The sequence below is a fragment of the Coregonus lavaretus genome, assembly GCF_964263955.1.
Source record: "Coregonus lavaretus genome assembly, chromosome: 4".
Classification (NCBI taxonomy): domain Eukaryota; kingdom Metazoa; phylum Chordata; class Actinopteri; order Salmoniformes; family Salmonidae; genus Coregonus; species Coregonus lavaretus.
The window spans coordinates 21,707,337-21,730,365 of record NC_139991.1 but is presented as its reverse complement, the minus strand read 5'-3'; the positions used below and the strand labels follow the sequence as shown (position 1 = coordinate 21,730,365).

The window sequence follows — 23,029 nt, the reverse complement described above, 5'->3', positions numbered from 1 at the left end:
TCACGCAGCTAAAACCCTCGACCATTGCTATTCGAACTTCCGGGATGCTTACAAGGCCCTCCCCCGCCCTCCTTTCGGCAAATCTGACCACGACTCCATTTTGCTCCTCCCTTCCTATAGGCAGAAACTCAAACAGGAAGTACCCGTGCTAAGGACTATTCAACGCTGGTCTGACCAATCGGAATCCACGCTTCAAGATTGTTTTGATCACGCGGACTGAGATATGTTCCGGGTAGCATTGCGAAAATAATTTAGATGAATACACTGAAAAGGTGACTGAGTTTATCAGGAAGTGTATAGGAGATGTTGTGCCAACTGTGACTACTAAAACCTACCATAACCAGAAACCGTGGATAGATGGCAGCATTCGCGCAAAACTGAAAGCGCGAACCATTTAACCATGGCAAGGTGACTGGGAATATGGCAGAATACAAATGGTTTAGCTATTCACTCCGCAAGGCAATCAAACAGGCAAGACGTCAGTATAGAGACAAAGTGAAGTCGCAATTCAACGGCTCAGACACGAGACGTATGTGGCAGGGTCTATAGACAATCATGGACTACAAAAGGAAAACCAGCCACGTCGCTGACACAGATGTCTTGCTTCCGGACAAGATAAACACCTTCTTTGCCCACTTTGAGGATAACACAGTACCACCGACGCGGCCCACTACCAAGGACTGTGGGCTCTCCTTCTCCGTGGCCGACGTGAGTAAGACATTTAAGCATGTTAACCCTTGCAAGACTGCCGGCCCAGACGGCATCCCTAGCCGTGTCCTCAGAGCATGCGCAGACCAGCTGGCTGGTGTGTTTACGGACATATTCAATCTCTCCATATCCCAGTCTCTCCCTAGCACGGGTACTTGCTGTCCCCACATGCTTCAAGATGGCAACCATTGTTCCTGTACCCAAGAAAGCAAAGGTAACTGAACTAAATGACTATCGCCCCGTAGCACTCAACTCTGTCATCATGAAGTGCTTTGAAAGACTAGTCAAGGATCATATCACCTCTACCTTACCTGTCAACCTAGACCCACTTCATTTACATTTACATTTACGTAATTTAGCAGACGCTCTTATCCAGAGCGACTTACAGTTAGTGAGTGCATACATTTTCATACTGGCCCCCCGTGGGAAACGAACCCACAACCCTGGCGTTGCAAGCGCCATGCTCTACCAACTGAGCTACACTTCAATTTGCTTACCGCCCCAATAGATCCACAGACTATGCAATCTAATAACACTGCACACTGCCCTATCCCATCTGGACAAGAGGAATACCTATGTAAGAATGCTGTTCATTGACTGTAGCTCAGCATTCAACAACATAGTACCCTCCAAGTTCATCATTAAGCTTGAGGCCCTGGGTCTCAACCCCGCCCTGTGCAACTGGGTCCTGGATTTCCTGACGGCCGCCCCCAGGTGGTGAAAGTAGAAAACAACACCTCCACTTCGCTGATCCTCAACACTGGGGCCCCACAAGGGTGCGTGCTCAGCCCACTCCTGTACTCCCTGTTCACCCATGACTGCGTGGCCAAGCACGCCTCCAACTCAATCATCAAGTTTGCAGACGACACAACAGTAGTAGGCTTGATTACCAACAATGACGAGACAGCCTACAGGGAGGAGGTGAGGGCTCTGGGAGTGTGGTGCCAGGAAAATAACCTCTCACTCAATGTCAACAAAACAAAGGAGATGATCGTGGACTTCAGGAAATAGCAGATGGTGCACCCCCCTATCCACATCAACGGGAATGCAGTGGAGAAGGTAGAAAGCTTCAAGTTCCTCGGTGTACAGGCACAACAGAGCCTCTTCAATCTCAGGAGGCTGAAGAAATGTGGCTTGGCACCTAAAACCCTCAGAAACTTTTACAGATGCACAATTGAGAGCATCCTATCGGGCTGTATCACCGCCTGGTACGGCAACTGCACCGCCTGCAACCGCAGAGCTCTCCAGAGGGTGGTGTGGTCTGCCCAACGCATTACCGGGGGCAAACTACTCGCCCTCCAGGACACCTGCAGCACCCGATGTCACAGGAAGGCCAAAAAGATAATCAAGGACATCAACCACCCGAGCAACTGCCTGTTCACCCCGCTATCATCCAGAAGGCAAGGTCAGTACAGGTGCATCAAAGCTGGGACCGAGAGACTGAAAAACAGCTTCTATCTCAAGGCCATCAGACTGTTAAATAGCCATCACTAGCACATTAGAGGCTGCTGCCTATAGACATAGACTAGAAATCACTGGCCACTTTAAGAAATGGAACACTAGTCACTTTAATAATGTTTACATATCTTGCATTACTCATCTCATATGTATATACTATATTCTATAACATTCTACTGTATCTTAGTCCATGCCGCTCTGTCATTGCTCGTCCATATATGTATATATTCTTAATTCAATTCCTTACTTAGATTGTGTGTATTGTGTATATGTTATGAAATTGTTAAATATTACTTGTTAGATATTACTGCACTGTCGGAGCTAGAAGCACATGCATTTTGCTACACCCACAATAACATCTGCTAAACACGTGTATGTCACAAATAACATTTGATTTGATTTGATTTAGGAGCCCTTGCCACATACACCTTGTGTCCGACCCGCTGAATTGCTCCTCCACTTTGTCTTTATACTTGTTTTTCACCATCTTGATCGATCTGCGTAAGTCATATTTGTACTGTTTAACCAAACTATACTATAACCTTTCCCTATTTATAAGCAGCATCTCTCTCTTTCAGTTTTCCTATAAGGCTGCTATCAATCCACATTTTTTGATTCGGGTAAGTTTTGAAAGATACTATCGGTATCACCTCATTTGTGACTAGTTTCCGGAAACTAGGTGTATGTCGCGTGTCACTACTTCACAGGAGCGCCATTTGAATGTGAACTTTTTTTTATTTTTATCAAAATGCGTTTTTTGCCAGAAATGCCTTCTGGAACATGTGAACTTTCATGTGCCTTAATAACAATCTGGAAATACGAATACAATTGTTAAATTACGAGCCTAGTTAGTTTAGCCATGGAAAAAGACAGCAACCTTCCCACTAGCCATGATTGGCTGAGATAATGAGTGGGCTGGACATGCCAAGAGATGATTTCGGATTGATCTGTCATGTAGCACGCTTCTGTCTATAATATGAGCTGATCAGTATGTGTAGGTAATCCTTTCTAATGCAGCTGTTTTGAAAGATATCACGTAGTAGAACTGCATAAGTGTTGCTCTCCACTTCCTGGAGGACCAAGTTTTGAAATCAGTGGAATTAGAATATGATAGCTAAGGAGATGAAGAAAATTCTGGTGTTTGATTGCAAATATGCAGACGGAGTCGAAAAGAAAACACACACAGAAGGCTCCAGATTACATTTAGAAACTAAGGGCAACCATGGCATCCGTGACAGAGAGGGAGAAGCATCCATCCATGTATATGGGTAAGAGAGTCTAGCTAGCTAAATTTTCAGATATTACACGTTTCTAATTTTGTCAGAAATTTCGTTTTAATTTCAAGTTAAAGTGTACTGTTAGCTAAATAGCTAACGTTAGCTGGTTGGCTAGCTAGCTAACGTGACGTGTATGATCCGTGTAGTAATATTATTTGTATCTCAGAGTCATTTGCATTGCTAGTTATAGCCTAATATTAGCTAGCTAACATTGAACCTGGTTGGTAAGCTACCTGCAGATTCATGCAGGGTAGTAACGTTATGAGTTGGGATTATGGTTCATAGTTTAGCTAGCTAGCTACATGTCTAAACAAAAGACTCCACTATGCAAGTAACTATTTCAACACAATGTTTATGATGTCACTGCAAAAACTGTCGATAAAAGTAGCTGGTAAATTCGCTCTGGCTATCTACTCCGATTTCAGAGCACTCTCGTCTGAGTGTGCCAGAGCGCAAAATAACTGACGAATTGATGAACGCTCAACCCCGTTGAATATGGTCGGTGTCAGTAAACATTGGCAAGAAATGCGTAATTACATTTTTGCCAGCAGCACAGTTGCAGTCACCAACGCTCTGGATAACATAAAAACAGCCTAACCAGCTCTGCTAGGGCGAGTAAAATGGTCAGAGTGAGCTGTTCTCGCATTTGTGTCTGGAAGTACAGTGGGGAAAAAAATTATATTTAGTCAGCCACCAATTGTGCAAGTTCTCCCACTTAAAAAGATGAGAGAGGCCTGTAATGTTCATCATAGGTACACGTCAACTATGACAGACAAATTGAGAAGAAAAAAAATCCTGAAAATCACATTGTAGGATTTTTTATGAATTTATTTGCAAATTATGGTGGAAAAAATAAGTATTTGGTCACCTACAATAAAGCAAGATTTCTGGCTCTCACAGACCTGTAACTTCTTCTTTAAGAGGCTCCTCTGTCCTCCACTCGTTACCTGTATTAATGGCACCTGTTTGAACTTGTTATCAGTATAAAAGACACCTGTCCACAACCTCAAACAGTCACACTCCAAACTCCACTATGGCCAAGACCAAAGAGCTGTCAAAGGACACCAGAAACAACATTGTAGACCTGCACCAGGCTGGGAAGACTGAATCTGCAATAGGTAAGCAGCTTGGTTTGAAGAAATCAACTGTGGGAGCAATAATTAGGAAATGGAAGACATACAAGACCACTGATAATCTCCCTCGATCTGGGGCTCCACGCAAGATCTCACCCCGTGGGGTCAAAATGATCACAAGAACGGTGAGCAAAAATCCCAGAACCACACGGGGGGACCTAGTGAATGACCTGCAGAGAGCTGGGACCAAAGTAACAAAGCCTACCATCAGTAACACACTACGCCGCCAGGGACTCAAATCCTGCAGTGCGAGACGTGTCCCCCTGCTTAAGCCAGTACATGTCCAGGCCCGTCTGAAGTTTGCTAGAGTGCATTTGGATGATCCAGAAGAGGATTGGGAGAATGTCATATGGTCAGATGAAACCAAAATAGAACTTTTTGGTAAAAACTCAACTCGTCGTGTTTGGAGGATAAAGAACGCTGAGTTGCATCCAAAGAACACCATACCTACTGTGAAGCATGGGGGTGGAAACATCATGCTTTGGGGCTGTTTTTCTGCAAAGGGACCAGGACGACTGATCCGTGTAAAGGAAAGAATGAATGGGGCCATGTATCGTGAGATTTTGAGTGAAAACCTCCTTCCATCAGCAAGGGTATTGAAGATGAAACGTGGCTGGGTCTTCCAGCATGACAATGATCCCAAACACACCGCCCGGGCAACGAAGGAGTGGCTTCGTAAGAAGCATTTCAAGGTCCTGGAGTGGCCTAGCCAGTCTCCAGATCTCAACCCCATAGAAAATCTTTGGAGGGAGTTTAAAGTCTGTGATGCCCAGCGACAGCCCCAAAACATCACTGCTCTAGAGGAGATCTGCATGGAGGAATGGGCCAAAATACCAGCAACAGTGTGTGAAAACCTTGTGAAGACTTACAGAAAACGTTTGACCTGTGTCATTGCCAACAAAGGGTATATAACAAAGTATTGAGAAACTTTTGTTATTGACCAAATACTTATTTTCCACCATAATTTGCAAATAAATTCATTAAAAATCCTACAATGTGATTTTCTGGATTTTTGTTTCTCATTTTGTCTGTCATAGTTGACGTGTACCTATGATGAAAATTACAGGCCTCTCTCATCTTTTTAAGTGGGAGAACTTGCACAATTGGTGGCTGACTAAATACTTTTTTCCCCCACTGTAGCTAGCAAGCTAGCTAACGTTAGCCAGTTAGCTTGGGTGCTTGACTGCTGTTGTTAGGTCAGAATGCTCGGATCAACCCTACTTTTCGGCCAGAGCGTCCAGTGTGCGCTCTGAACACTCAGAGAGCGAAGCACTCTGAATTTACGAACGGACAATCTGACAACGCTCTGAGTTTACAAACGCCCAGAGCACACTCTGGCACTCCAGATTAAGTGTACGAACACACCCATATAATAACCAACCTTTAGTTTTGAAATCTTTGGTTGTTTAGTACACAGCCTCACATGTGAATCCTTAAAGAGATGGGTGGGGCTAAAGCTTAAAAGGGTGTGAACGATGCTGAATGGGTGTAGACGAAGAGCTCTCCAGTAGGTAAAATTTTTTCAAAAGTGAGGTTACAAGTTTATCAACTTTCAAAGCAGAATTACTTTCCCATTGTTCCTCAACTGTAGTGTATAATATACCATTCTCTAGCTCTGAGTCTCTACTTTTATCCAATGTAAAAAACACCATTTAAAATGTTGCTACATAAGACCGAATCAAGCCGGTCGGTCACATTTATGCTTTTTTGATGAATACGGTGACAAGAGTCGGCGTATTCATTGACATTATCTCCAGAGGCAACCCGGAACATATTCCAGTCCACGTGATCAAAACAGTCTTGGAGAGTGAATTCTGATTGGTCGGACCAACGCTGTACAGACCTGATCACCGGAACATCCCTCAAGTCTTTGTTTGTAGGCAGGGAGAAGCAAGATGGAGTCATGGTTGGATTTTCAGAAAGGAGGACGGGAGAGGGCCTTATACCCATGTCGAAAAGGCATGTAGCAGTGGTCAAGAGTAGAATTTCCGCGAGTTAGACAGTTGATGTGTTGGTAATAATTTGAGAGCACGGTTCTCAAATTACTTTTGTTAAAGTCCCCCGCAACAATGAACGCTGCCTCCGGGAATGCAGTCTCCAGTTTGTTCAGGGTCCAATGAAGATCTTTGAGAGCATTTTTGGTGTCGGCTTGGGGCGGGATGTACACAGCCATAGAGATAATCCCGGTGAATTCTCTCGGAAGGTAAAAAGGATGACATTTTATGACCAAGTATTCCAAGTCGACAGAGCAGAAACGTACAAGTTCCTGAACGTTTCCCCCGTCGCACCATGTGTTGTTGGTCATAAAGCAGAGCCCACTACCCTTGCTCTTTCCAGAAAGAGCCCGCTTCCTATCCACTCGAAAAACTGTAAAACCCACTGTATGTATATAATCCGTCTGGATTTAGAAGGAAAGCGAAGTCTCAGAAAAACAGAGTATGTTGCAGGATCTGATGTCCCTCTGGAAGGAAATCCTCGCTCTGAGTTCGTCAAGTTTGTTCATTAATGCTTGAACATTGGCGTGTAGTATGCTCTGTAATGGAGGACGTGTTGCCCGGCGTCTTAATCTCACTAAGACCCCGCCACATCTGCCTCTCCATCGGCGTCTTCACTTCCTACTCTTCGGTAGGACTCCAAAGCAGCTCGGCTCCTCATCGAACAAGCTAGTCCATTGTTCTACTGTCTCAGCGAATACGGGGAGGTCGGTTCGACGGTGAGTACCCAGCGATTCGTATTCCAAAAGTTCTACCTGTGTGTGTGTAGTAATGCACAAAACAAACTGATTAAGACAATTTGAGAAAAACACTAGAAAAAACACACAAAAAAGAAACCTGCAATGTTTTTTGGAGCTCGAGGCGAGGCGCCCTCTGTCGGCGCCATTTTAGCCACTCTCTTCCATGGGGCAGAAGTCAGCCTGTTGTGATTCTGTATGGCTACATTGCTAGCAAGAATTACAAGAAACTGATATGTGGGGAATCGTAAGTGGCTCATTTCAGCATGTTTCATCTTGTTATTATTACTATGTCTTGTTTTGAGGTATTTTGACTGATTTCATGTCAATGCAAATATGGCTAAAATTCACTAGCTAGCTAACCAGCAACTGTAACGATGTACACTGCTCAAAAAAATAAAGGGAACACTTAAACAACACATCCTAGATCTGAATGAATGAAATAATCTTATTAAATACTTTTTTCTTTACATAGTTGAATGTGCTGACAACAAAATCACACAAAAATTATCAATGGAAATCAAATTTATCAACCCATGGAGGACTGGATTTGGAGTCACCCTCAAAATTAAAGTGGAAAACCACACTACAGGCTGATCCAACTTTGATGTCCTTAAAACAAGTCAAAATGAGGCTCAGTAGTGTGTGTGGCCTCCACGTGCCTGTATGACCTCCCTACAACGCCTGGGCATGCTCCTGATGAGGTGGCGGATGGTCTCCTGAGGGATCTCCTCCCAGACCTGGACTAAAGTATCCGCCAACTCCTGGACAGTCTGTGGTGCAACGTGGCGTTGGTGGATGGAGCGAGACATGATGTCCCAGATGGGCTCAATTGGATTCAGGTCTGGGGAACGGGCGGGCCAGTCCATAGCATCAATGTCTTCTTCTTGCAGGAACTGCTGACACACTCCAGCCACATGAGGTCTAGCATTGTCTTGCATTAGGAGGAACCCAGGGCCAACCGCACCAGCATATGGTCTCACAAGGGGTCTGAGGATCTCATCTCGGTACCTAATGGCAGTCAGGCTACCTCTGGCGAGCACATGGAGGGCTGTGCGGCCCCCCAGAGAAATGCCACCCCACACCATGACTGACCCACCGCCAAACCGGTCATGCTGGAGGATGTTGCAGGCAGCAGAACGTTCTCCACGGTGCTTCTAGACTCTGTCACGTCTGTCACATGTGCTCAGTGTGAACCTGCTTTCATCTGTGAAGAGCACAGAGCGCCAGTGGCGAATTTGCCAATCTTGGTGTTCTCTGGCAAATGCCAAACGTCCTACACGGTGTTGGGCTGTAAGCACAACCCCCACCTGTGGAAGTTGGGCCCTCATACCACCCTCATGGAGTCTGTTTCTGACCGTTTGAGCAGACACATTTATGGCCTGCTGGAGGTCATTTTGCAAGGCTCTGGCAGTGCTCCTCCTGCTCCTCCTTGCACAAAGGCGGAGGTAGCGGTCCTGCTGCTGGGTTGTTGCCCTCCTACGGCCTCCTCCATGTCTCCTGATGTACTGGCCTGTCTCCTGGTAGCGCCTCCATGCTCTGGACACTACGCTGACAGACACAGCAAACCTTCTTGCCACAGCTCGCATTGATGTGCCATCCTGGATGAGCTGCACTACCTACCACTAGAGTGAAAGCACCGCCAGCATTCAAAAGTGACCAAAACATCAGCCAGGAAGCATAGGAACTGAGAAGTGGTCTGTGGTCACCACCTGCAGAACCACTTCTTTATTGGGGGTGTCTTGCTAATTGCCTATAATTTCCACCTGTTGTCTATTCCATTTGCACAAAAGCATGTGAAATGTATTGTCAATCAGTGTTGCTTCCTAAGTGGACAGTTTGATTTCACAGAAGTGTGATTGACTTGAAGTTACATTGTGTTGTTTAAGTGTTCCCTTTATTTTTTTGAGCAGTGTATTTGAGACAACAAGTGGTCATAGTGCAAATGTATTTGTTTTCAATAAACATTGGAGACGAAATATAGCTTACATGTTGTCAACAATCTAAGCCAGCCTCATCTGTTTTGCCCCGCACAGAACACGGGTATTGTGGTTAGTGAAGGGTTAGACAGTTGAATGCTAATCAGGCTTAAGATTGTGAACTGCTAATATCATTAAGCAACAGAAAAGTATCCCAGATTTTACCTACAGCATTATATTTACCAAACATTATTTGCCTGTTGTTCATATTGCTTGTGTGTGTGTGTGTGTGTGTGTGTGTGTGTGTGTGTGAGTGTGTGCGCATGTGTATATTGCTTCTGTGTGTGTTTGCCTGTTCAGAATACTCCATATTGCTACGGCCCTGATACAATGCCATCTCTGTATTAATATAGCAGATCCAGGAAAGCAGAACTTCAGACAGCAAGGAAGAGAGGGGAGCGAGAGAAAGGAGCAGACAGGACAGAGAGAACACAGGAGAACATAGAGAGAAGGACGGCCCACACAGACAAACATTTCATATTCCTCTCAAGCCAGAGGAAGTAGTTATTGCTAAACATAATCTGTCATGTCCTGTGTGTATATACTGTTAAATCTTTATACTGTATGTTCCCATCACTGAAGGCAATCATACAGGCCGAGCTGACCATCCCAGTTAGCAGCTGTGAGATATCTTTCAGTGCATTAAGCCATCTACATACCTGGCTTAGGAGCCCAATGACCAAAGATAGAATGCATCATGACAATTGACAAAGATATACAGTGCCTTGCAAAAGTATTCATCCCCCTTGGCATTTTTCCTATTTTGTTGCATTACAACCTGTAATTTAAATGGATTTGTATTTGGATTTCATGTAATGGACATACACAAAATAGTCCAAATTGGTGAAGTGAAGTGAAATGAAAAAAAATTACTTGTTTCAATAAATTCTAAAACATAAATAACGGAAAAGTGGTGCGTGCATATGTATCGCCCCTTTGCTATGAAGCCCCTAAATAAGATCTTGTGCAACCAATTACCTTCAGAAGTCACATAATTAGTTAAATAAAGTCCACCTGTGTGCAATCTAAGTGTCACATGATCTGTCACATGATCTCAGTATATATACACCTGTTCTGAAAGGCCCCAGAGTCTGCAACACCACTAAGCAAGGTGCACCACCAAGCAAGCAGCACCATGAAGAAAAACAGGAGCTCTCCAAACAGGTCAGGGACAGAGTTGTGGAGAAGTACAGATCAGGGTTGGGTTATAAAAAAATATCTGAAACTTTGAACATCCCACGGAGCACCATTAAATCCATTAGTAAAAAATTGAAAGAATATGGCACCACAACAAACCTGCCAAGAGAGGGCCGCCCACCAAAACTCACGAACCAGGCAAGGAGGGCGTTAATCAGAGAGGCAACAAAGAGACCAAAGATAACCCTGAAGGAGCTGCAAAGCTCCACAGCAGAGATTGGAGTATCTGTCCATAGGACCACTTTAAGCTGTACACTCCACAGAGCTGGGCTTTACGGAAGAGTGACCAGAAAAAAGCCATTGATTAAAGAAAAAAATAAGCAAACACGTTTGGTGTTCGCCAAAAGGCATGTGGGAGACTCCCCAAACATATGGAAGAAGGTACTCTGGTCAGATGAGACTAAAATTGAGATTTTTGGCCATCAAGGAAAACACTATGTCTGGCGCAAACCCAACACCTCTCATCACCACGAGAACACCATCCCCACAGTGAAGCATGGTGGTGGCAGCATCATGATGTGGGGATGTTTTTCATCGGCAGGGATTGGGAAACTGTTCAGAATTAAAGAAATGATGGATGGTGCTAAATACAGGGAAATTCTTGAGGGAAACCTGTTTCAGTCTTCCAGAGATTTGAGACTGGGACGGAGGTTCACCTTCCAGCAGGATAATGACCCTAAGCATACTGCTAAAGCAACAATCGAGTGGTTTAAGGGGAAACATTTAAATGTCTTGGAATGGCCTAGTCAAAGCCCAGACCTCAATCCAATTGAGAATCTGTGGTATGACTTAAAGATTGCTGTACACCAGCGGAACCCATCCAACTTGAAGGAGCTGGAGCAGTTTTGCCTTGAAGAATGGGCAAAAATCCCAGTGGCTAGATGTGCCAAGCTTATAGAGACATACCCCAAGATACTTGCAGCTGTAATTGCTGCAAAAGGTGGCTCGACAAAGTTTTGACATTGGGGGGGGGGGGGGTGAATAGTTATGCATGCTCAAGTTTTCTGTATTTTTTTGTCTTATTTCTTGTTTGTTTCACAAATAAATATATGTTGCATCTTCAAAGTGGTAGGCATGTTGTGTAAATTAAATGATACAACCCCCCAAAAAAATCCATTTTAATTCCAGGTTGTAAGGTAACAAAATTGTAAAAATGCCAAGGGGTTGAATACTTTCGCAAGCCACTGTACATACTAATACGCTTGGGAAAGAGTGAAGTCATAGACAGGTTTGCGCCTACAGTTGTATTTTGTTTAATTTCTAATGCTTATGGCTGGACTAACATCCTTGTACTGTGTAATATTACTCGCAAACATTGTGAATATTTAGTTGGAGCTAGGATTGTATGCTGGTATGTACATGTGTGCAAAATTGTGAATTAAATAGTGTGTAATAAAAATTGTGTGTTTTCATTAGTGGTTGATTGGATGAGTGCATTAAATACAGAGGGCTACTCTTCTCAAGTGAGTTCTGTAGCTCTGGCCTCATAATCAGCTTCGAGACACGGCTGAGGCCAGATCATTCCGGCTATTGTGATAGGGAGTTCGTTGGTGAGGCATATATCTGTACCTGGGGCAAAGACTTTGTGTTTTCCTGGGGCAAAAGTTCAGGATATCACTAGGTTGCTTCCTGAGGCTGTGCGTCAGTCACCGGGGGCCGATACTGTCATGGTTCATGTGGGGTCAAATGACATTATGAAGGGCAGCTCAGAACAGCTGAAGATGGATTTTAAAGAACTGATTGGAACTTGACACCAACAAACGCCCCATAATATCTGTCCCTCTGCCCTCCCTAAATCGTGGCATTGAACGGTTCAGCAGACTTTTAGCCCTCCATTACTGGCTACGAGACTATTGCAGCTCTGTGGGTGTAACATTTATTGACAATTTTGATACCTTCTGGAAACAAAGCTAGTATTATAAGGAGGATGGGATCCACCCAAATCATTTAGGTTCCTGGATCCATTCACAGCATTATAAGGCTGCATTGAGACAATTACTTATCAATGACCCAAGCCCAGCTCATTTAATCTCTACCATTGTGTTGCTGAGTTGTCATAATGCTTCAGCAAATGTACATTATCCCAGCGGCGTTGGAAGACACAATGTAAGTAACCTAATCTATGTCCCTCTTACTGCCCTGAATGCCTCTGCTGATCCTACAGCTATTGTATGCAGTAATCATATGCCTATGAACCAGAGTTATACTGTTGGTGGTGTGCCCTAGCAGGACGTCCACTGTGTGCAGCTCATCCTGCACTAACATAAATAACTCAAGCATGTCTACCTCTGCTAAGCTTCCCAATAAAGCAAGAAAAACAATCAAGCATCCCAGAAAAGTGTTAAAAATAGCCCACGTTAACATATGTAGCTTAAGAAACAAGGTTCATGAAATCAATAATTTGCTAGTAACAGATGACATTCATATTCTGACAATCTCTGAAACTCACTTAGATAATACATTTGATGATACAGTGGTAGCAATACATGGTTATAAGATCTACAAAAAATACAGAAATGCCAAAGGTGGAGGTGTGGCTGTTTATATTCAGAACCACATTCCTGTAAAGCTTAGAGAGGATCTCATGTTAAATATTGTTGAAGTAATATGGCTGCAGGTTCATCTGCCTCACCTAAAGGCCATTCTGGTGGGAAGCTGCTATAGACCAGCTAACAGTCCGTTTCTGGATAACGTGTGAAATGCTTGAAAATGTATGTGATATCAATAGAGAGGTATATTTTCCAAGTTATTAAATATTGACTGGCTTTCATCAGGCTGCCCACTCCAGAGAAAGCTTCAAACTGTAACTAGTGCCTGCAACCTGGTTAAGGTTATCTATCAACCTACCAGGGTAGTTACAAACAGCACAGGAATGCAATCACCAACATGTATTGATCACATCTTTATTCAAATCCATCGGATGTAGTGATCACAATATAGTAGCCATATCTAGGAAAACCAAAGTTCCAAAGGCTGGGCCTAATATAGTCTATAAGATGTCATACAATAAGTTTTGTAGCAATTTCTATGTTGTTGATATAAAGAATATTTGTTGGTCCGTGGTGTGTAATGGGAAAGGGAAGGGAAAGGGGAATACCTAGTCAGTTGTACAACTAAATGTATTCAACTGAAATGTGTCTTCCGTATTTAACCCAACACCTCTGAATCAGAGAGGTGCGGGGGGCTGCCTTAATCGACATCCACGTCATCGGCACCCGGGGAGCAGTGAGTTAACTGCCTTGCTCAGGGGCAGAACGACAGATTTCCACCTTGTCAGCTTGGGGATTCGATCCAGCAACCGTTCGGTTACTGGCCCAACACTCCTACCCGCCAGGCTACCTGCCGCCCCATGAGCAACAACCAGACGCTGCACTTGACACATTTATGAAATTGCTTATCCCAGTTACTAATAAGCATGCACCCATAAAGAAAATGACTGTAAAAACTGTTAAATCCCCATGGATTGATGAGGAATAAAAAAATACAGTGGGGAAAAAAAGTATTTAGTCAGCCACCAATTGTGCAAGTTCTCCCACTTAAAAAGATGAGAGAGGCCTGTAATTTTCATCATAGGTACACGTCAACTATGACAGACAAAATGAGAAAAAAGAATCCAGAAAATCACATTGTAGGATTTTTAATGAATTTATTTGCAAATTATGGTGGAAAATAAGTATTTGGTCAATAACAAAAGTTTCTCAATACTTTGTTATATACCCTTTGTTGGCAATGACACAGGTCAAACATTTTCTGTAAGTCTTCACAAGGTTTTCACACACTGTTGCTGGTATTTTGGCCCATTCCTCCATGCAGATCTCCTCTAGAGCAGTGATGTTTTGGGGCTGTCGCTGGGCAACACAGACTTTCAACTCCCTCCAAAGATTTTCTATGGGGTTGAGATCTGGAGACTGGCTAGGCCACTCCAGGACCTTGAAATGCTTCTTACGAAGCCACTCCTTCGTTGCCCGGGCGGTGTGTTTGGGATCATTGTCATGCTGAAAGACCCAGCCACGTTTCATCTTCAATGCCCTTGCTGATGGAAGGAGGTTTTCACTCAAAATCTCACGATACATGGCCCCATTCATTCTTTCCTTTACACGGAGCAGTCGTCCTGGTCCCTTTGCAGAAAAACAGCCCCAAAGCATGATGTTTCCACCCCCATGCTTCACAGTAGGTATGGTGTTCTTTGGATGCAACTCAGCATTCTTTGTCCTCCAAACAAGACGAGTTGAGTTTTTACCAAAAAGTTCTATTCTGGTTTCATCTGACCATATGACATTCTCCCAATCCTCTTCTGGATCATCCAAATGCACTCTAGCAAACTTCAGACGGGCCTGGACATGTACTGGCTTAAGCAGGGGGACACGTCTGGCACTGCAGGATTTGAGTCCCTGGCGGCGTAGTGTGTTACTGATGGTAGGCTTTGTTACTTTGGTCCCAGCTCTCTGCAGGTCATTCACTAGGTCCCCCCGTGTGGTTCTGGGATTTTTGCTCACCATTCTTGTGATCATTTTGACCCCTCGGGGTGAGATCTTGCGTGGAGCCTCAGATCGAGGGAGATTATCAGTGGTCTTGTATGTCTTCCACTTCCTAATAATTGCTCCCACAGTTGATTTCTTCAAACCAAGCTGCTTACCTATTGCAGATTCAGTCTTCCCAGCCTGGTGCAGGTCTACAATTTTGTTTCTGGTGTCCTTTGACAGCTCTTTGGTCTTGGCCATAGTGGAGTTTGGAGTGTGACTGTTTGAGGTTGTGGACAGGTGTCTTTTATACTGATAACAAGTTCAAACAGGTGCCATTAATACAGGTAACGAGTGGAGGACAGAGGAGCCTCTTAAAGAAGAAGTTACAGGTCTGTGAGAGCTGTACAACCGATTGGCAAACTTACTGCAAATTGAGAAATCATGTGACTAAATTGAATAAAAAGAAGAAGAAACTACACTATGAAACAAAGATAAATGACATAAAGAATTATAGTAAAAAGCTTTGGAGCACCTTAAATTAAATTTTTGGGAAAAAGGCAAACTCCGCTCCATCATTCATTGAATTAGATGGCTCATTCATCAAAAAAAACATTGATATTGCCAACTACTTTAATGATTTGTTAATTGGCAAGATTAGCAAACTTAGGCATGACATGCCAGCAACAAACGCTGCACTTCACATCCAAGTATATCTGACCAAATTATGAAAGACAAGCATTGTCATTTTCAAATCCATAAAGTAAGTGTGGAAAAGGTGAAAATATTTTTGTTGTTTATCAACACCGGGGTCTGACAACTTGGATGGAAAGTTACTGAGGATAATAGCAGATGATTTTGCCACTCCTATTTGACATATCTTCAATTTAATCCTACTAGAAAGTGTGTGTTTCCTCAGGCCTGGAGGGAAGCAAAAGTTATTCCCCTACCTAAGGATAGTAAAGCCCCCTTAACTGGCTCAAATAGCCGACCAATCAGCCTGTTACCAACCCTTTGTAAACTTTTGGGAAAAATTGTGTTTGACCAGATACAATGCTATTTTAAAGTAAACAAATTGACAACAGACTTTCAGCACACTTATAGGGAAGGACATTCAACAAGCACAGCACTTACACAAATTACTGATGATTGGCTGAGAGAAATTGATGATCAAAAGATAGTGGGGGCTGTTTTGTTAGACTTCAGTGTGGCTTTTGACATTATCGATCAATGTATGTGTTATGGCTTTACACCCCCTGCTATATTGTGGATAAAGAGTTACCTGTCTAACAGAACACAGAGGGTGTTCTTTAATGGAAGCCTCTCCAACAAAATCAAGGTAGAATCAGACCCCATACTTTTTTAAATCTTGACTAACGACATGCCACTGGCTTTGAGTAAAGCCAGTGTGTCTATATATGCTGATGACTCAACACTATACACATCAGCTACCACAGTGACTGAAATGACTGCAACACTTAACAAAGAGCTGCAGTTAGTTTCAGAATGGGTGGCAAGCAATAAGTTAGTCCTAAATATTTCAAAAACTAAAATCATTCTATTTGGGACAAATAATTCACTAAACCCTGAACCGCAACTAAATCTTGTAATGAATAATGTGGTAATTGAGCAAGTTGAGGAGACTAAACTGCTTGGAGTAATCCTGGATTGTAAACTGTCATGGTCAAAACATATTGATACAACAGTAGCTAGGATGGGGAGAAATCTGTCCATAATAAAGTGCTGCTCTACCTTCTTAACAGCACTATCAACAAGGCAGGTCCTACAGGCCATAGTTTTGTCACACCTGGACTACTGTTCAGTCGTGTGGTCAGGTGCCACAAAGAGGGACTTAGGAAAATTGCAATTGGCTCAGAACAGGGCAGCACAGCTGGCCCTTGGATGTCCACAGAGAGCTAACATTACTAACATGCATGTCAATCTCCTGGCTCAGTGGAGGAGAGATTGACTTCATCACTACTTGTATTTGTGAGAGGTATTGACATGTTGAATGCACGAGCTGTCTGTTTGAACTACTGGCACACATCTCAGACACCCCATGCATACCCCACAAGACATGCCACCAGAGGTCTCTTCACAGTCCCCAAGTCCAGAACAGACTATGGGAGGCGCACAGTACTACATAGAGCCATGACTACATGGAAATATATTCCACATCAAGTAACTCATGCAAGCAGTAAAATTAGATTTAAAAAACAGATACAAATACACCTTATGGAACAGCAGGGACACATGCATACAAACACACGATAATATACGCACTAAACACACAAGTACACACAAAAAAATCACCACCATCACACACAAAGTGAAACCACATGTGCCACTGATCCCACCAATTAGAGCGTTCACACCCCGCAGAGGCAGTTGTTGATGAGGGCAGAAGTGGATCCCCTTCTCACTTCTCTTCTTCTTCCCATCCTAAATATCTCCCCTTCTACACTCATTCTTTCTCTCTCTATTCATCTCTCCACTGGTCCTCTTGTTTTCTCTCTCTCTCTCTCTCTCTCTCTCTCTCTCTCTCTCTCTCTCTCTCTCTCTCTCTCTCTCTCTCTCTCTCTCTCTCTCTCTCTCTCTCTCTCTCTCTCTCTCTCTCTCTCTCTCTCTCTCTCTCTCTCTCTCTCTCTCAAAACAGACACAGTGGGCTACATACAGTCAAATAATAATGGATTGGATTCATATGGCATTTAAATATACCACATATGTAAATTGTTTGTCACCAGTTCACAGCAAGTTTCACACTTCAGAGCAGTTACCTCACCTCCTCCACCCCCCATAACCAACATGTATGAAACATGGAATCCATTTTGTTGCCACACACACACACACACACACGCACACCTACAGTGCATGTTTCCCCTGCCATTGTAGAGGTGGGGCAGTCCCCTACCTAGCTCTATTGCCCCTATCTGTGTGTGTGCGTTTATCTAATACTTTGTGTAGCCGTTAGCGATGATGCTAATAATGATAACCGTCTTCTGGGTAGATGAAAAGGCTTTCCCAAAAACCTTCTCAATTAAATGTTAACTGCAATGTAGCCTATGCCTACCTGGCAGAATGATATCATGATTATTTGTAACAATCCAGTGGCGATTTGTTTAGCAAACTCTGCAATCACGTGTGCTCCAGAAACACTGCTAACCAATCAAGCCTCTTGCTTTGCACACTTGTATCTACACCCAAAAATGAAAATCTCTCAGATTTATTCCAGACCTTAAAAGTGGTCGCCTGATGTGGTTGAAGCATTCTTGTTGATAAAAAATTCAAATTCTGTTGTTTTTCTATGAATAAAGTGTGATTTTGAGAGCGGAAACCTGAAAAAAACCGGGAAAAACAAACCTTCAAAAACAAAACAGAGAAAACGTAATTTGTGGAAAAAAACTAAACGGAATTTGACAAAAAAATACAACAGATTTTATAGGGCCCTACACACACAGACACACACACAGTGAAGGTTGGTTACCATGGTATCCAGGCCGAGGGTCAGCAGCATGAGGAAGAAGATGATGGCCCAGAACGGAGAGAGTGGAAGTCTGGTCAGAGCCTCCGGGTACACCACGAACGCTATGCCTGGACCTGAGAGTGTTAAATCAGATTGATACTCAGAGAGCCAAAAGTGCCAATGAATACTGAACAAAAACAAATACCTGCTCTGACTTGGGTTGTGTGCATATCGAACAGTACTATTAAACTTCAGTATTGGCCAAGCCACTCTCTATCTCTGTAGATATCTTTATATCTGTCTATCTATCTATGGTCATACACTATCTGATCCTACCAGACCTGGGTGTCAAATCATTTCAAATACTCTATCTGTATTTTGATTTTTCAACCATTTGAACCCAGGTCTGGATGCTTCATGATCCCTATATGATCCTATATGAATATGTAATTTACCTTCATCTGCCACCTTCTCAATGGGCACCTTCAGTTCATGGGCCATGAATCCAATGACGGAGAAGATGACGAACCCAGCAAATATACTGGTGGCACTGTTAACTATGCACACTATGATGGTGTCCCTAAACAAGAGAAGAGGGGCGAGAAAGGGATGTAAATGTTACAGGGCAGTAACACTTACAGTATTGGAGAACTTGGAATGTTTTTGGAGTATTATCACACTCAAGTGAGTGGCTATATGTTGGTAATTGTTATTATGTGTCAAAATGACAAAACTTTAAATAACATAACCTAAGGATGTTCTAAGTGTTTTACAGGAGTTGGTACCTGGTTTTGTTAAATTATGTCTTATTTTGCATATCTATCGACAATTGCCATGTGTGATATTGAATAAATGTCTGAATAAATTAATTAACTATCTTCTGCGCAGTCTTATCCAAATGCAGAACATTTGTGGAGAGGTTCAACAGTTCCCTCTAGTGAGAATACTATGGCCTCATACCAAGGGAGAGATTATACTGTGCTAGTCTCTGCTAGTAGCAGTTTTACTTCTTATTTATATGTTGTGGTATTGTCACGGTACTCAGTATCACAACACTCAAACTATCATGGCAAGAAACAAAACATGAAGCAGGCAGATTTTCATGATGACAATCGTATGTTTGAAGAAAAAAAAACAGCTAGCAACGTGCATATCCCGCACACCTGAGGATTCCCCCTTTTCCAGCAGTTATTTCCCTGTTTTTGTGAGGTGTAAATTAACTTGTCACAGAATTGTTGCTGGATAGATTTATTTAAAAAGAAAATCAATGAATATTCCAACTCTTGCTTGTACAATCGTTGATTATACAATCGTGCAAACGTCTGTTATAACTGCTCAAACTAGTTTCAAGTAAGGTGTCGTATGTAGGGGATACACATGGTATACACCGTCCAATGAAATGCTTATTTGTAGGTTCCTTCTCGACAATGCAACAACAATAAGAAATAATAAAAGATAAGGATACAAACATAAAGTAAATGGCTCAGTAGAATAGAATAAACATTTTAGCATAAGTATAAAACAGGAAGGCACAATTTATAGTCAAATATTTACACGTGTTTGGGGGAAGGGGGATTGGGGGCAAGTGTTTAAATTGTGCAATATTTAGCAATCATAATAAGAGTCTGGTAGCAGCAGTTGTGAAGTGTGTGTAGTGTGTGTGGACGTGTTTAACTATACTTGTGGGGACCAGAAGTCCAACTGGGGGGGTTTAGGGTTAAGGTTAGAATTAGTGTGTGTGTGTGTGTGTGTGTGTGTGTGTGTGTGTGTGTGTGTGTGTGTGTGTGTGTGTGTGTGTGTGTGTGTGTGTGTGTGTGTGTGTGTGTGTGTGGATGAGTGTTATCTGTGTGGGTGTGTGCATGTGTGCTAAGGTGCGGAGAGTCAGTGCAGGTGGTCGGTCCATTTCAAGTGTTCAACAGTCTTGTTCAACAGTCTTGTTCAACAGGCTTGTAGATAGAAACTGTCTCTGAGCTTGTTGGTATCAGACCTCATGCTCCGATACTGTCTGCCCGACAGTAAGGGAGTCAACAGCTTCATAAAAAACAGGTGTAGACTAACAGTGAAATGCTTACTTAAGGGTATTTTTCCAACAATGCAGAGTGTAGCTCAGTTGGTAGAGCATGGCGCTTGCAACGCCAGGGTTGTGGGTTCGTTTCCCACGGGGGGCCAGTATGAAAAAAAAGAAGGTATGCACTCACTAACTGTAAGTCGCTCTGGATAAGAGCGTCTGCTAAAATGACTAAAATGTAAAATGTAAAAAAATAAAATAAAAAATATCTTGTGGCATAAATACAGAGTGAATAACGAATAACAAAAACAAGAAAGAATAACATGTACAGTGCCTTCAGAAAGTATTCACACCCCTTGACTTATTCCACATTTTGTTGTGTTACAGCCTGAATTAAAAATTGATTGAATTGAGATTGGTTTTTTTTGCACTGGCCAACACACAATACACCATAATGTCAAAGTGGAATTATGTTTTTCAAATATTTTTTTTTTTTTAAAAATAAAAAATTGTGTGAAATGTCTTGAGTCAATAAGTATTCAACCCCTTTGTTATAACGAGCCTAAATAAGTTCAGGAGTAAAAATGTGCTTAACAAGTCACATAATAAGTTGCATGGACTGTGTGCAATATAAGTGTTTAACATGATTTTTGAATGACTACATTATCTCTGTACCCCACACATACAATTATCTGTTAGGTCCCTCAGTCGAGCAGTGAATTTCAAACACAGATTCAACCACAAAGACAAGGGAGGTTTTCCAATGCAGTTGGTAGATTGGTTAAAAATTTTTTTGCAGACATTTAATATCCCTTTGACCATGGTGAAGTTATTAATTACACTATCAATACACCCAGTCACTACAAAGATACAGATGTCCTTCCTAACTCCATTGCCGGAGAGGAAGGAAACCGATCAGGGATTTTACAATGAGGCCAATGGTGACTTTAAAACAATTACAAAGTTTAATGGCTGTGATAGGAGAAAACTGAGTATGGATCAACATTGTAGTTACTATTGACAGAGTGAAAAGAAGGAGGCCTGTACAGAATTAAAACATTCCAAAACATGCATTCGGTTTGCAACAAGGCACTAAAGTAATACTGCAGAAAATGTGGCAAAACAATTGACTTTTTGTCCTGAATACAAAGTGTTATGTTTGGGGCAAATCTAATCCAATCCAACACATTACTGAGTACCACTCTCCATATTTTCAAGCATAGTGGTGGCTGCATCATGTTATGGGTATGCTTGGAATCGTTAAGGATTGGGGAGTTTTTCAGGTTAAAAAAAGAAACGGAAACGGAATGCAGCGAAGCACAGGCAAAATCCTAGAGGAAACCTGGTTCAGTCTGCTTTCCACCAGACACTGGGAGATGAATTCAGGGGTGGAAAAAGTACCCAATTGTCATACTTGAGTAAAAGTAAAGATACCTTAATAGAAAATTACTCAAGTAAAAGTGAAAGTCACCCAGTAAAATACAACTTGAGTAAAAGTCTAAAAGTGTTTGGTTTTAAATATACTTAAGTATCAAAAGTAAATGTGATTGCTAAAATATACTTAAGTATCAAAAGTAAAAGTAAAAGTATAAATCATTTCAAATTCCTTATATTAAGCAAACTAGACGGCACCATTTTCTTGTTTTTTAAATACACGGATTCCTAGGGGCACACTCCAACACTCAGACATCGTTTACAAACGAAGCATGTGTGTTTAGTGAGTCCGCCAGATCAGCGGCAGTAGGGATGACCAGGTATGTTCTCTTGATAAGTGCGTGAATTGGACCATTTTCCTGTCCTACTAAGCATTCAAAATGTAACGAGTACTTTTGGGTGTCAGGGAAAATGTACGGAGTAAAAAGTACATTATTTTCTTTAGGAATGTAGTGAAGTAAAAGTAAAAGTTGTCAAAAATATAAATAGTAAAGTAAAGTACAGATACCCCCCAAAACTAATTAAGTAGTCCTTTAAAGTATTTTTACTCCACTGTATGAATTCACCTTTCATCCATCCTGTTTGCAATAATCTACACTGGAGCTGCTTACCAAAAGACAGTGAATGTTCCTGAGTGGCCGAGTTACAGTTTTGATTGAAGTCTACTTGAAAATCTATAGCAAGATCTGAAAATGGTTGTCTTGCCATGATCAACAACCAATTTGACAGAGCTTGAAGAATTTTGAAAAGAATAATGGGCAAATGTTGCACAATCCAGGTGTGGAAAGCTCTTAGAGACTTACTCAGAAAGGTGCTTCTACAAAGTATTGACAGAGGGGTGTGAATACTTATGTAAATTAGATATTACTATGTTTCATTTTCAATAAATAAAAATATATATATACAAAACATATTTTCACTTTGTCATTATATGTAGATGGGTTAGATTTTTTATTTATTTAATGAATTTTGAATTCAGGCTGTAACACAACAAAATGAGGAATAAGTCAAGGGGTATGAATACTTTCTAAAAGCACTGTATATATACAGGTAGCACCAGTACCGAGTCGATGTGCAGAGGTACAAGGTCATTGAGGTAGCTATGTACATATAGGTAGGGGTAAAGTGACTAGGCAACAGGACAGATAATAGACCGTAGCAGCAGCGTGGTGTGTGTGTGT

At 42.2% G+C, this 23,029-nt stretch overlaps 1 protein-coding gene across 1 annotated transcript in view; it reads right to left on the bottom strand.

Annotated features, from left to right (window-relative positions):
• Nucleotides 1-23,029, bottom strand: part of LOC311128338 (sodium- and chloride-dependent glycine transporter 2-like) — a gene marked incomplete at both ends in the record, with an annotated part of 79,253 nt that overhangs the window by 36,605 nt on the left and 19,619 nt on the right. Inside the window, 2 exons of the mRNA XM_084160447.1 lie at nt 18,428-18,540; nt 18,862-18,986. Coding sequence (XP_084016573.1) covers nt 18,428-18,540; nt 18,862-18,986 — 238 coding nt within the window. The remainder of the gene's footprint in view (nt 1-18,427; nt 18,541-18,861; nt 18,987-23,029) is intronic.